Source organism: Haliotis rubra, unplaced genomic scaffold (genome assembly GCF_003918875.1).
Source record: "Haliotis rubra isolate DU_JTF1 unplaced genomic scaffold, ASM391887v1 Scf104, whole genome shotgun sequence".
Lineage (NCBI taxonomy): Eukaryota > Metazoa > Mollusca > Gastropoda > Lepetellida > Haliotidae > Haliotis > Haliotis rubra.
Window position 1 is genome coordinate 266,375 of NW_025764937.1, and position 15,721 is coordinate 282,095.

At 41.7% G+C, this 15,721-nt stretch overlaps 1 protein-coding gene across 1 annotated transcript in view; it reads right to left on the reverse strand.

The window, feature by feature from the left end:
- The window catches only part of LOC124274041, a 43,591-nt gene extending 34,209 nt beyond the window's left edge, over positions 1-9,382 (reverse strand). The window contains exons 1-3 of the mRNA XM_046709372.1: positions 9,207-9,382; positions 4,879-7,275; positions 4,742-4,826 (exon numbers count right to left, since the gene is read on the reverse strand). Of these exons, the coding sequence (XP_046565328.1) occupies positions 4,742-4,826; positions 4,879-6,561 (1,768 nt within the window). The 5' untranslated portion in view covers positions 6,562-7,275; positions 9,207-9,382. The remainder of the gene's footprint in view (positions 1-4,741; positions 4,827-4,878; positions 7,276-9,206) is intronic.
- Positions 9,383-15,721: the final 6,339 nt, after the last annotated feature.

Genomic DNA, 15,721 nt, shown 5'->3' on the forward strand with positions numbered 1-15,721 from the left:
TCTCTGCGATCTCAAGCCCTTGCTTCTGGCTAATGAGACGGTAGAGTTAAGGCCCTTGTCGAACGCAGGATCTGCAGAATTTAGGAAGTGAGCAAAATGAAATCGCAATTTGTCACCTGTGTAGATTTCGGGATTATACTTGTATGTGTAGGAGTTATACCAAAATTGAATACACATGCACTTGCTAAATCGAAAAATTTGAAATAGTCTGAATTTTGCTAGGCAGGAATGCTATTCTTCAAAAATATAAACGAGGGTAAGTTTCTGCTCAAGCTGATTTCTACGTTATAGGCAAATACAGACGTGATAAAAGTCTCAGTTGGCTAAGGACCAATATTTACTATTAAATTTAGAGAAGTAACGTACTTCTTTTACGAAAGAAAGGGGACACTTTCTCTGAATCATGCCAAAGATACAATTTCGATTAAACGACTTTCCAGAGGGTTTCATACAACCTCGTTCATTCCAGTTAATATTCAGGGGCAATAGTTACTGAGACACTGGCTTGATACGGATCCGAACCAGATGAGGATGCGATGGATGCAGTCCCAATATTGGTCAGTTCCATAGTAACCACTGGTTTTTAAGGTCAGCTATATACATGTCTACCGTGAACATAGCTGAACGCGACGGTAACCAACATCCATATACTGAGTGAGTTCAGTTTTACGCCGCTGTTAGCAATATTCCAGCAATATCACGGCGGGGGACACAAGATATGGGCTTCATAAATTGTACCAATGTCTTTGACGTGACGGGCGAACGCTTTAACCACTAGGCTACCCCACTTTCCCTCCTATTAATGAATCTGCTCTTGAATATAGAGATTGAAATTAATAAACAAACAAAAATAAAGTGTTCGAGGAACAAATATATATTTGTCTTCCTATATACACTGAAACCTGGTTATTCCGGAAACCTCGTTGTACGGTTTTGTCGGGAGCGTGTGTTTGTTTTCAGTAACACTATTCTGCTCCTATGAGATGGTCATTCGTATGTCATTTGGAACAGTCCGACCAAATTAACGAGGTTTTTATCAGAACAACGAAACCAATTCCAGAAACCAACACCTATTGAAAATATCACGTCCGTCATTGATCAAGTTTACCCAGCATTCTGAAACTACTTTTATTGTTGAGTGAAAATAAACATTGACCGTAATTGATGTTCAGTATGTGGCCAAACTCGTGTAACTGCTTGTCGCAGTGTGATGATAGCAGGCATGGTAAAGTCGTTTGCAAAAATGAAGCAAACTAAAATCTCATCTGAGAGTAAGTGAGTGAGTATCACGGCGGCCGACACCAGAAATACGCTTCACATATTGTACCCATGTGGGAATCGAACCCTGGCTTTCGGAGTGACGAGCGAACGCTTTAACCACTAGGCTACCCCACTGCCTCTCTGTCGTTACAAATACAACTCCAGTGGGACCAAAGCCATGTGAATGAGGGACATTTGGTCTCACAATGAGTGAGTGAGTGAGTTTGGTTTTACGCCGCTTTTAGCAATATTCCAGCAATATCACGGCGGGCGACACCAGAAATGGACTTCACACATTGTACCCATGTGGGGAATCGAACCCGGGTCTTTGCCAAAGATCCGGGTTCGATTCCCGCATGGGTACAATGTGTGAAACCCATTTCTGGTGTCCCCCGTCCTGGTATTGCTGGAATATTGCTAAAAACGGCGTAAAACCAAACTCACTCACTCACTCTGTTGAGTGTCAGTAAACCAATCCTTACTCAATCATTCAGCAATACGTACCTTGGCACTGTAAGTGTTATAATGGTGACATGGTTTATTGCTAAAGTTATTTCAACACTATAGCATTCATTGTTTTACAGTTACACATTTACTGAGATGTTTTCAACAAAACCAAAAAACAAACAGAAAAATAATAAAATAGAATATCTTGCTGATAATTTACAATCTTGAGCACTTGTGTTTAAACTCATCATAACATAATATAATTTGTTCTTAAAATTCGCGTTTGCCGTTCCATGATAGTATCTTCATCACGTTGCAAGAAAATCCAACATATATTATTGTCTCCAGAATGTCAATTATTTGTTTTATCGCCAAAATATCAAGTTGTAAATTATTTACGATTTCAAGTACACAATAGCCCACGTACGTCTATGTTAAAGGGGAGATGAGGTAGCCTAGTGGTTTAGGCGTTCGCTCGGCACGCTGAACGGGCGGGTTCGATTCCGGAAATGTCTTCAGAAAATGTCTGGTGTCCCTGCCATGATATTGCTGAAATGTTGCTAAAACCGACGTAAAACCCCGCTCACTCACTCTTTGGACTAAAATTTAGTCTTTGAAATGAACATATTTTACAGACAAAAACGGTTTATTGAATAAATTCATAAAATGTAGTTCAAGGAGCCAGAGACTTTTCTCAATTTCAGAAACTGGGGTAAGCTAGACTTGCCACATGTTTTAGACTTGCTTTCCCAGCATGGGTATATTTGTTTCGGGGTCGGTGTGAAGTTCATTTCGGTGTCCCCGGTCGTGATATTGCTGGAATATTGCTAAAAGCGGTGTACGGGTTAAACTAGTCTGCCTAGCCCTATCTGCAGTGTTAAAGCCCTAAATAAAGCAAGTCTGGATTTTCTCAGGTTCAGGTTCTGAATCTTTGGTCTCCCTAGGGCTCCTTTTCAATATAAATGGACTTGTTTGTTACTATCAAAATTATATATATTCAGACACTAAGCCTTAGTCTAGGGTTAAACTAAACTCACTCTAGATTGTAAGGGAGTCTTGCGGGAACGATCGTCGGTTGTTCACCCTTTACGCCATGTTTTCAGGAGTTACTACAACGCCACACTTCCTGGGCTTGATGTATACACTGTTTATAACTCTTGTTCGACATTTGAAGCATGTTATTGTGGAAACAAGGTTGGAGTCAGTGGGTATCGTGTTTCTCGACTGTCATTACAGCCGTGTTGCCGGGATGAGCGGAAGCCTAACGTCTATCTGGTGAATGAGTTAGGGGGGTCAGGAGCTGGAGCTTGCACATCACTTAAAGGCCATTTAGACTAAGGAGGGTTTGGCGGGCGTTAAAGATGGCAGTGAGTCGTGGAGAGACGTGCTGACTGAATGAAATGGTTGGACAGATAGACGCTCTTTGAATATATATAATCTTGATAGTAACAAATAATCCCATTTAGATTGAAAAAAGCTCCAGTTGAGAATATGAACCTGATGAATATGAACCAGGAAATATAGACCTGTTTCATTAAGGGCTTTAGTATGGCTGATAGTGTTGGGTTGATGGGAAAATAGTGTGGTTCAGGGACTGTGATAGTCTGTCTCACAGTCCCTGAACCACATTAATTCCCCTACAGCCTAGCCCTCCCTGCAATGCTAACGCTTTAAATGAAGTAAGTCTAGATTTCCCCAGGTTAAGGATCTCTGGTCTCACTGGGGCTCCTTTTCAATTTAAATGGGTTTATTTGTTACAATCAAAATGATATATATTCGTAGACTAAGCGTTAGTCTGGGAGTGTGAGAGAGACTATCAGAGTGGGTCGGTGGTTGGGGGAGTGAGTGAGTTGGTGGTTGGAAGAGTGAGTGAGTTGGTGGTTGGGAGAAAGAGTGAGTTTGTGGTTGGGGGAGTGAATAAGTTGGTGGTTGGAAGAGTGAGTGATTTGGTGGTTGGGAGAAAGAGTGAGTTGGTGGTTGGGGGAGTGAGTGACTTGGTGGTTGGAAGAATGAATGAGTTGATCGAACGTAAATGATGGAAGGTTAGGTGAGTTAGTGGGTGTAGAATGATTGAGTGAATGGATACGCAGCTGTTTAGTTGGGTGGCGAGGAGTGCAATGTGAGTGGGTGCGTGGATACGTAGATGTGTGAGAGAGGGGGCAACTGTTTAACAGGATGAACGAATGAGTGGATAGTTGTGTGTGTATGTGTGTGTGTGTGTGTGTGTGTGTGAGAGAGAGAGAGAGTAAATAACTACACGAAGGGGTGAGTGAAAACGTATACTTGTGTGAGTGAGTGAATACCTGTGTACCTGTGTGAGTGAGTAAATACCTGTGTGTTTGTTGTGTGAGTGAATACTTGTGTATGTGTGCATGTGTGTGAGCGATTGGATAATCGTGTACCCGTGTGAGTGAGTGAATATCTGTGTGTGTTGTGTGAATGAGTGAATGCCTGTGTGTTTGTTGTGTGAGTGAGTGAATGTCAGTGTATCTGAGTGAGTAAAACGTGTGTACCTGTGTAAGTGAGTCAACGGATAGCAGGACAGTCACTGAGCTGTGAGAAGCTGGAATGTTTTTTAAAAGCCTTTTCTGTAGAGACATTGGCTACAGTGGAATTAACTGTGCAAGAAATCGGAATCTGGTGCACCAACGAAATGTGACTTAATAATGTCACTGAGCTATGGGTGACTGTGTATGGCTTTACGCCGCTTTTAGCAATATTCCAGCAGTATCACGGCGGGGGACACCAAGGGCTTCACACATTGTACTCATGTTGAGAATCAAACCGAACCAGCGAAGCGACCGGTCGCTTTAACCACTAGGCTACCCCACCGCCCCAACTGAGCAATGAGAAACTAGAATGTTCTGTAAAAGCATGCATATGCCTATTGTTTGTGCAGGGTGCCGTTGTACAAACCGATCTTAGCGCTATGGTGACCGTAACCCCATATACCATAACATAGACTTATAGTAGTCTTAGCGCTTGTTGTTTTGTACAACCGCACCTTGATAGATATAACTAGATCCGTTCTTACCTGGTTCAGCTATGAGTCTTGTCAGTGCAGGCATAATCCTCTTCAGTTTAACACTCGTGTCATATATAAAGTCAAGCACGTCGCCCTGGTTGATTGCACTTCCGTTTCGTTTGCTCCCTCTCGCTCTCAGACGGGACATTATTGGACAGTCCCGCCTGAGTTTGCGCATTCGGATCAGGTCGGTTGAGTTTACTTGACAGGCCTCGGAGTTCCGTTAGGAATCGTGTTGTTACGGACATCGACCTGTTCAGCTGACCTTCAACGTACTGAATGTTGTGAAAGATGTACGGAATCCAGCCAGTGTTCGACGCCATTGCCTCGACCATTTTCAGCGTTGCTTTCGACGTATTGAGGATTTTCTGAAGGGCAAGGTTAGCGTCTCCCGAACCGTAGGACGGCGGTAGTTTGGTCTCCTTCTCTAGTCTGGCCCGAGTCTCCTCCATTTGGAGGAGTTCGTCCTGAAGTTCGACAAGAGAAGATGACAATGACACCTGACTCATCTGAGCAAGATCAGTTAATATTTCAAACAACTGGGACCCATTTTTCGAAAACTTTGCAATATCCTTAAGTACACTTTCCGGAAGTGTACACCCAGGCGCACCCTCTGTGCGCAGGCGACCTTGACCCACGTTTGTTTGACTTTCACCTGTTGGAAGGAGGTTGTTAGGTGGGTCGGTTTGTTCGCTGCCTCGTGGTGATTGTAAGACCACTTCGACGACATCCTTTCGAAGCTTCCCCTGTTCGTACGCCAACGTCTCAGTGTTTGAAATGATTTGCTCCAACATGCTGTCAGTGTGGCGGATGAAACTGACTGACTGCACGACATGTGATGTCATATTCGTGATTGCGTGGAAGAGCATCTCGTTGTCAATGAACACATCATCCCCGCGAGAATAAGTCTCCTGCGACTTTTCAACTGTCCGTGATTGACTGACATTTGAAATAAGATTAAACTGACTCTGAGCTTGGAATTTAAGACTGTTAAAATAAACCTGAGACTGGTTTGTCAGCCTTTCATAGTTGGTCTCGGACTGAAGTTTCAGTTTGTCGAACTGACTCGCGGACTGATGTTTCAGTTTGTTGGTGTGGCTCTCGCTCTGAGTTCGCAAACCCCCATAGTGGGATTGTGAGAGGTATTTTAACTTATCAAACTGCACATTCGATTGGTTTCGTAAATTTTCATACTGAAAATGGGACTGATTTCTCAGATGATTGAAGCGTAAATCTATATATTCTTCTAAAACTTTTATATCCACTGAACAGTTTAAAACGGTTTCTTGTCGTCCTGTATACGCCTGTTCAATTGCTTCTTCTTCAGTCCCACGTTTCCCGGCGTCTAGGCCATCAAGAGCCGTCATCAATTCGTTTGTTTTCTTTTCAATGTTTCGGTTTATATACGCAATAGAACGCTCCAACTGTTGGAAATTTTTAGAGTTTGTTTCTTTTAGAGAACTTATGTCATGGCCAATCCGAGTGACGGTAGACTTAAGTGTTCTTGTTTCAAGGTCATTTGCTCCGAGTTTAGAATGCATGGCCTGCGTGAGAGCTGCTGTCGTCTGCAGCGTGTTGGTGACTCCTCGGAACTGACGAATGTTGAAAAACTGTAACCCGTTCAACGCCCGTTCCATCTGAGCAATTCGAGAACTCAAAGTTTCAAACTTTAAGTCCACTATCTTCAGTATTGAGGTAATGACAGTCTCTTCCAGCTTGTCCGTGGGAGTTGGTATTGGGGTTGGGGGTGGAAGAGTTGTCTCCCCTAAAGTCAAGGTCATAATGACTGAGATGACGATGACGTGACCGGCCAGACCCTGGTGATGCATGTTGATGAGATTATAATCCGTACAAGTCTTCGATCACAAATCCTGCACTGAAATCTCCACTGAATCAGATACAACTATCACAGACACACGAGAGCTTGAGCATGATATTTCATAAAACTATTTGCTCCAGGTTGCGCGAAGACGTGCACCGGACACCTCCTGCACAACACACGACTCCCACCACATTACATACAACTCCATCATCACCGGCCATGATCCTCGCGTCGTAGAGCGGGAATGAAAACACGTCGTGCACCAAGCGATGAGCGAGACACAAGGCGTCTGTGGAACCCTGTACCGCGCCTGCACTCAATCCTTCTCTCCCCCTCGCGCCTCCACTTCCCCTTCCAGCCCCTCACTGTCGCTGTGGGGGTCCACAAGTACGGTAAGGGTCGTTCCTCCCCCGACAAGTCATCCCCGACAAGTCACCCCTGCCATGCTAACCGCCTGTAGAGGTATTTTACAAGGAGAAAGGGTAAGGCCCCACTGTGAATCAGCGACCCAATATGTTGATGTTATTTATATCATAGAACTCTGTTCGCTTTGAGGATTCATTCATTGTTTTGTGGTGTAGAAGGCTCATCTACTGAACAAGTATTCTCCGCTTACAGTAATCCAAGCACCCCTCACGCTTCAGCTTTCCTTCTGGCAAGGTTTTATCATCGCCCACTCATTAGCCGGCTTCTGTTTTGAGGGGGGTCATGCCACGTGGATCTGGGGAGACAAGAACCGGTCATTATGTGCCTGGACCTTAGCCATTAGAACTGTTAACATCCTAGCATAGTATCTAACATAGCCGCTAATAGGGGAATGAAGGACGTGGAAAGACTAACAAGTCTCTGAAATAAACATATGTTACAGAAAAAAACCGGTTCGTTAATAATAATCATAAAATATAATGAAAAGGAGCCCTGGGATTTTCTTCATTTCCATAAACTGTTGACATCTAGACCCTCCACATATTCTAGACTTGCATGGGCTTTCTTGGATATATTTGTTTCCGGGTGTGTATGACTGACTAGGACATGGACGGTAGGCTGTATTGTCAGCAGTACTCCATGTATAGCACAATCTGTTGTCAATAATATGACTGTTGTCGACAAAATGTCGTTAGTAATATGTAAGGATCTATCACCGCGACCTGTAGTTAGCAATATGACGGTTACATGACCACGACATGTAGCTAGCAATAAAAATGAGCTATGGGACAATTATGAACCAATAATTTGCAGTCAGTTATTGGACGATTATGAACCAATAACCTGCCATCAGGTAAAGGACAATTATGAACCAATACCTTGCAGTCAGCTATAGGACAATTATTAACCAATACCTTAGCAGTCAGCTATAGGGCAATTATGAACCAACACCTTGCAGTCAGCTATAAGACAATTATGAACCAACATCTTGCAGTCAGCTATAGGACAATTATGAACCAATACCTTGCAGTCAGCTATAGGACAGTTATGAACCAACACCTTGCAGTCAGCTATAGGACAATTATGAACCAATACCTTGCAATCAGCTATAGGGCAATTATGAACCAATACCTTGCAATCAGCTATAGGGCAATTATGAACCAATACCTTGCAATCATCTACAGGACAATTATGAACCAACATCTTGCAGTCAGCTATAGGACAATTATGAACCAATACCTTGCAATCATCTACAGGACAATTATGAACCAATACCTTGCAATCAGCTATAGGACAATTATGAACCAATACCTTGCAGTAAGCTATAGGACAATTATGAACCAATACCTTGCAATCATCTACAGGACAATTATGAACCAACATCTTGCAGTCAGCTATAGGACAACTATGAACCAATACCTTGCAATCAGCTATAGGACAATTATGAACCAATACCTTGCAGTCAGCTATAGGACAATTATGAACCAATAACTTGCAGTCAGCTATAGGACAATTATGAACCAATACCTTGCAATCAGCTATAGGGCAATTATGAACCAACATCTTGCAATCATCTACAGGACAATTATGAACCAACACCTTGCAGTCAGCTATAAGACAATTATGAACCAACATCTTGCAGTCAGCTATAGGACAATTATGAACCAACACCTTGCAGTCAGCTATAGGACAATTATGAACCAATACCTTGCAATCATCTACAGGACAATTATGAACCAATACCTTGCAATCATCTACAGGACAATTATGAACCAATACCTTGCAATCAGCTATAAGACAATAACCTGGAATCAGCTATAGGAGGAGTATGAACCAATAACCAACAGCCAGACATAGGACAATTAAGATCAATTAACCTGTGGAAACTGTCAGGATTGGAACACGACTGTAACAGACAGAAAAGAGCGACTATTACAAAAATCTAAATTTGATGTTAATGCCATAATATTACATTGCCTTGGTATTGTGACTTTCTTCAAGACCTTTTGTCCTTTCCTACACTGAAACTCTACTGTAAAATACATATGTAAATATTAACATGCGCACTATTCTATGCAAACACGGGCACCGAGATGTTTCTCAAAATAAGGTAAACAAGATGAGGTAACACGCATTAGCTTACTGTTTAAACTGGCATTTTTCTTGTACTTGAGTAATTGAGTCTCAGTGCAGTGAAGTCAATTATGTCTTGAAAGCTGTGCTCACCAAAACTCGTTCCTCCCGAGAACAGGGAAATTGGCGATTCTTTGTAAAACGTTTCAGCTGAGTTACGTTGTAGCGATCTCCACACAGACTCCTCTTCGGCCTCGCTCGCATACCAGGTCATGCGCCGGAGTGAACTATTTCACTGTTCACATCGGACTGGGACATCTCCGGATCAGTGATTGTGCGATCATGTGACCGCGTTTGTTGTCACGTGGCGCGTATTCCACGAACCATTGGCTGTTTCATAAGTGCTGTAATTATAATTCCTCAGTGGTCAGATGAAATATGCTGTTGTCGAATTCTTATATTGGATTGGTCAACAATAATATTGTGATGTAGGTATTTAGAATTACGTTCACAAATTTTCGTTTCATAATGCTTTTTTTCAAAAGGATCTGCAAGAAAATAAAAGCATACGGTTAAATGTAGACTAAGGCTTATTCCCTGAATATATATAATTTTGATAGTAACAAACAAGCCAATTTAAATTGAAAAGGAGCCTTAGGGAGACCAGAGATTCTGAACCTGAGGAAATCTAGACTTGCTTCGTTTAGGGCTTTAGCACAACAGGGAAGGCTAGGCTGCAGGGAAAATAACGTGGTTCGGGGACTGTGAGACAGACTAGGTTAAATATTTCAGTAAATGATTCCAAATTAGGAATCGTTCTTGTTACATACCGTGTATTTCCTAACATAGGAACAGCCTTGAAAATATTGAAAGTTAACAGGTGTCGTTAAGATTTTGCCAAGTTCATGTTTTCCAGTTAGGGGTGAGGTGGTGGGGTAGCCTAGAGGTTTAGGCGTTCACACCGATTTTACGCCGCTTTTTTGCAATATTCCATCAATATCACGGCGGGGGACACCAGAAATGGGCTTCACACATTGTACCCATGTGGGGAATCGAACCTGGTCTTGGGCGTGACGCGCAAACGCTTTAACCACTAGGCTACTCCACCGCCCTTGTATCAGTGGTGTCAGTGGATCATGAACCATAACCACGAGTGACACTTGGATTCGAACTCACGTCCACTAAGTAAGGGCACAGATAGGAAGACGTACAATAGCTCAGTGTCGCACGCCAAAAGGATTTTGAGTTATACACCGTTCTCCCGCTCCCCTACCTCCCACCCCGAAGCATACACACACACACACACACGCACGCACGCACGCACATGCACACGCACGCACACACAGCAGAAAATGCTTTTTAAAGTATATCCCATCTTGCAAAGGATTCTTTCTTCGTAATCTCGAATCTTACCGCGTAGTGATACATGCTGCTGATGGCTCAGAAATCTTTAGGATGTCAAGATGACCTTTTTACTCATTTGTTTGTATTGCTACGATGGAGATGTCGTTTGTTTTCGTACAAAAATATACCGATAAACGTTAACAAGGGTTTACAGTTTAAGTCAATAAATAGCAGCCCTACTTGTCTTATTTGTTGACTTGCACCAACATTCAGTCAGCTTGACATGCTCAAAAACTGTGCTGTACTTCAGACCCAGAAAAGACCTATTGAAGGCGACCCATCATCGGCGACCCATTTAACACTGGAAATGGAGTCTATTTCCATCTTAAATATTTTGAAATGTTCACAATTGAGTTTTTGATGTGTGTGCCTTGATATTTTTTGTTCTACATTCAAAACTAAATTGATCTCGTCTAGACATTAATTTGGTGACACTCCCACCTCAAAGTAGATTATGTAATGTTATGTTGTCATGAACTTGTCATAGAATGAGTGACCTTTGTGATCGGCGTTGACAGTAACGTTACCGAGGCAACGACTTCACAACGGAAATATGGTGTTTGTGCATCACTTGACGACAAACGATCACACAATACAGTACCAGACACAGTAAGTGGACCTATAATGGTGACGTAATCCACTGGCTTCACTACTACTGGTCCGTGTGATCCAGTACATTCACTACAAATGACCTCTGTAATCCACTACATTCACTACAAATGACCTCTGTAATCCACTACATTCACTACAAATGACCTCTGTAATCCACTACATTCACTACAAATGACCTCTGTAATCCACTACATTCACTACAAATGACCTCTGTAATCCACTACATTCACTACAAATGACCCTCTGTAATCCACTACATTCACTACAAATGACCTCTGTAATCCACTACATTCACTACAAATGACCTCTGTAATCCACTACATTCACTACAAATGACCTCTGTAATCCACTACATTCACTACAAATGACCTCTGTAATCCACTACATTCACTACAAATGACCCTCTGTAATCCACTACATTCACTACAAATGACCTCTGTAATCCACTACATTCACTACAAATGACCTCTGTAATCCACTACATTCACATTCACTACAAATGACCCTCTGTAATCCACTACATTCACTACAAATGACCCTCTGTAATCCACTACATTCACTACAAATGACCTCTGTAATCCACTACATTCACTACAAGTGACCCTCTGTAATCCACTACTACATTACCCCTGTAAACCACTACTTTCACTACAAGTGACCCTCTGTAATCCACTACATTCACTACAAGTGACCCTCTGTAATCCACTACTTTCACTACAAATGACCCTCTGTAATCCACAACTTTCACTACAAATGACCCTCTGTAATCCACTACTTTCACTACAAATGACCCTCTGTAATCCACAACTTTCACTACACAAATGACCCTCTGTAATCCACTACTTTCAATCTACTTTCACTACAAATGACCCTCTGTAATCCACTACTTTCACTACAAATGACCCTCTGTAATCCACTACTTTCACTACAACTGACCCTCTGTAATCCACTACTTTCACTACAAACTGACCCTCTGTAATCCACTACTTTCACTACAACTGACCCTCTGTAATCCACTACTTTCACTACAAATGACCCTCTGTAATCCACTACTTACACTACAAATGTCCCTCTGTAATCCACTACTTTCACTACAAATGACCCTCTGTAATCCACTACTTTCACTACAAATGACCCTCTGTAATCCAACTTTCACTACAAATGACCCTCTGTACACTACTTTCACCTCCCTCTGTAATCCACTACTTTCACTACTACTGACCCTCTGTAATCCACAACTTTCACTACACATGACCCTCTGTAATCCACTAACTTTCACTACAAATGACCCTCTGTAATCCACTACTTTCACTACAAATGACCCTCTGTAATCCACTACTTTCACTAAAACTGACCCTCTGTAATCCACTACTTTCACTACAACTGACCCTCTGTAATCCACTACTTTCACTACAAATGACCCTCTGTAATCCACAACTTTCACTACAACTGACCCTCTGTAATCCACTACTTTCACTACAACTGACCCTCTGTAATCCACTACTTTCACTACAACTGACCCTCTGTAATCCACTACTTTCACTACAACTGACCCTCTGTAATCCACTACTTTCACTACAACTGACCCTCTGTAATCCACTACTTTCACTACAACTGACCCTCTGTAATCCACTACTTTCACTAAAACTCTGTAATCCACAACTTTCACTACACATGACCTCCTGTAATCCACAACTTTCACTACTACTGACCCTCTATAATCCACAACTTTCACTACACATGGCCTCCTGTAATCCACAACTTTCACTACAAATGACCTCTTGTAATTCACTACTTCCACTAAAACTGACCCTTTGTAATCACTTCTACTCACCCCCTGTAATCCACTTCTTTCACTCACTCACTCACTCACCCACTCACTCATAACCAGTCCTTCTTTCACCTAGTGATAAGCGGAATATTGGCAATACGACAATATACAGCCCAGTAGTTCAAGTGTTCGCTCGTCTCGCTGAAGTGTTTTCCCCCGTACACTGATATTGGTAGAATATTGCTAAAGGCGGTGTTACACTCAACTCGTCTGATATTTCGTACAGTTCCGATATTTATGTCCGAAAGCGTAGTAAGCTTTTAGCACGCACGCACACAGCACGCACGCACACACACACACACACACACACACGTAATAACAACACATCAAAGCCGTTTCTTTCATCATGTACGTCTTCTAACGCCACGAGAGTCGACCACGGCGGCAATATATGATAGTATAAACGCTCACTTTAGCCGCTGTATCCATTTGAAGAGAAGCCTCTTGGTATTCCCGCGTGTACATACATCCCGGGAGTGCCACTTCTTCAGAACATCTTCTTATCGCTATATCTCAGAAGCATGTGGAACGTTCAGGCATAAAGACCAGGAGGAAGTAAAAACAGAGGAGTATGCTTTAAAAATCTCCTTTCGCACTCAGTTCACTTTGACAACACCGTTATGGATCGTTAAACAGTATTTTTGGGTCTGGCAAAACGATATCAACATTTTCTAAAAATGGTTTAGAAATAAAATCAGTTCAGGGCTTTCCTTGCCACCTTCCCTCCGAGAATAGAACATTGTTTGTGCCAGAATTTAAACAAGCCCAATAAGTCGAAATGCCAAAGAGTTTCGAAATATATAGAGTATATAACCAGACACTCGTCTGTTAGAATGTTGTAGCAGTTGTAGCGAAAGTAGTATATAAAGTAAAGTCGCTTTACCAAAGTTTAGCTTTCTCAGACAGAAGTAGACTAACACTTCATATCTGAAAATACAGATACTTTGAAAGAAACGAGGAACTACATTTAGATGAAATGAAACATGCAACTTTGTGGAAGGTAACTTCTTATTTATTGCATAGAGCGACGTTTCGATGTCGACGTTTGGATGAGGAATGAAGTGAAGCATTTAGCTTGATAACGTTGTAAGAGTCTACATCGTCGCTCTGTGCAATACATAAGATGATGCCATCCATTAAGTTGTATGGTTAATTTGGGACTCACCAACTTCTAGAAAGCCGATCAAACAATTACAGTCCGTTTGAGTCAGAAACGGACCGATGAATTGCAAATTTTATCATTGTACAAAATTGCCACATAAATGTAAATAGTACACATGTTTATCATTTACTAATACCCAACAGCTTTCTTATATTTGACAATTTTCCGGACTCCACCAAAAAAGTTCTTTAAGAAACTGTCATTAAAATTTTGACACAGTTCACTATTTGTTACGAGGGAGGAGTGCAGAGAAAGGGACAGCCAGCTGTGCGAGAAAGGATGGAGACGGCACAGCACAGACTAATGAATCAATAACTTGGTAAGCACTTGTGCACGTGCTTCTCTTAAAGAACTTTTTTGGTGGAGTCCGGAAAATTTTCAAATATCAGAAAGCTGTTGGGTATTAGTAAATGATAAACATGTGTACTATTTATATTTATGTGGCAATTTTGTACAATGATAAAATTTGCAATTCATCGGTCCGTTTCTGACTCAAATGGACTGTAAATTTAGATGAAACCTCAGTGAAGTGGGAGATCAATAAGCTTGGAAAACTAGAGTAATTTCATTTTGAGTTATTACAGTGAGTGAGTGAGTTTAGTTTTACGCGACACTCCGCAATATTCCAGCTATATGGCGGCGGGCTGTAAATAATCGAGTCTGCACCAGACAATCCAGTGATCAACAGCATGAACATCGATCTAACCCTAACCCTGGGATAATACCCATGTGATATGGGTTAACCAATGAAATAAATAACTTCTTAACAGAGGTATAACAATACATGATCTAATATTTTGAGTGAAGAAAGGGTATTATGGGCCAAAATCAAGCTAACACGAATTTTTAAAAATAAATAAAAATCGTGAATTATTGTGGATATTTTAAAAAGTGTTTTTTTTAAAAGTTTTCAAAGTGTTTCTTTTAATTTATCTATTCAATAAATGACCTTATGATGAACACATTCTCTTTCCTTCATCTTCCATCCCCGAAAATATTTTAAACAGCGCGTGTACATTGTTGGAGGTGACGGAGACTAAAGAAGACCACAGTAAGCTTGGCGCCTCTAACATGGTGGCCTTGCTATAAATGTCTATATGAAGACATGACTGATTTGGACGAGTAATCTTTTAAATGATGAAACGTCACAGCACCCGACTGAGGGAGTTATTTGCCTGAAGTAGCAGATTTATTGGGATTTTTTCCAGCCGTTTCCACTAAAACGCTCTCCGAAGCCAGAACATAAAACCCGGATTCTATAGTCGAATGTTTCCATAACGGTCGGTTCTATGACGGCCACATATGCCACGTCAGCGAATAGTTGCAAAAAGTTGACATTTGGGAGACGGGAAGGCGCATGTGCGCAGCAGATTTGTCACAACGCCATCTGGTGGTGAACGTCATACGGTGTGTTGGCGCAGTCTTCTTTTATACCGTAAAGCTTCCATTACAACGAGAAATGTAATTTGCCACGTGTTGTGCTTTACAGAGCTATACAACCTTGATGGTGGAACTTTTTCCCCAAACGTAATATGTTCTCATTGTCAGTGGAACTTTCAGATTTTTACAAAATATTTATTGTGAAAAGGAACAGTTTGGTTTGTTTGTTTGTTTGTTTGTTTGTTTGCTGATTAACGCAGCACTTACAATGTTCCTGCT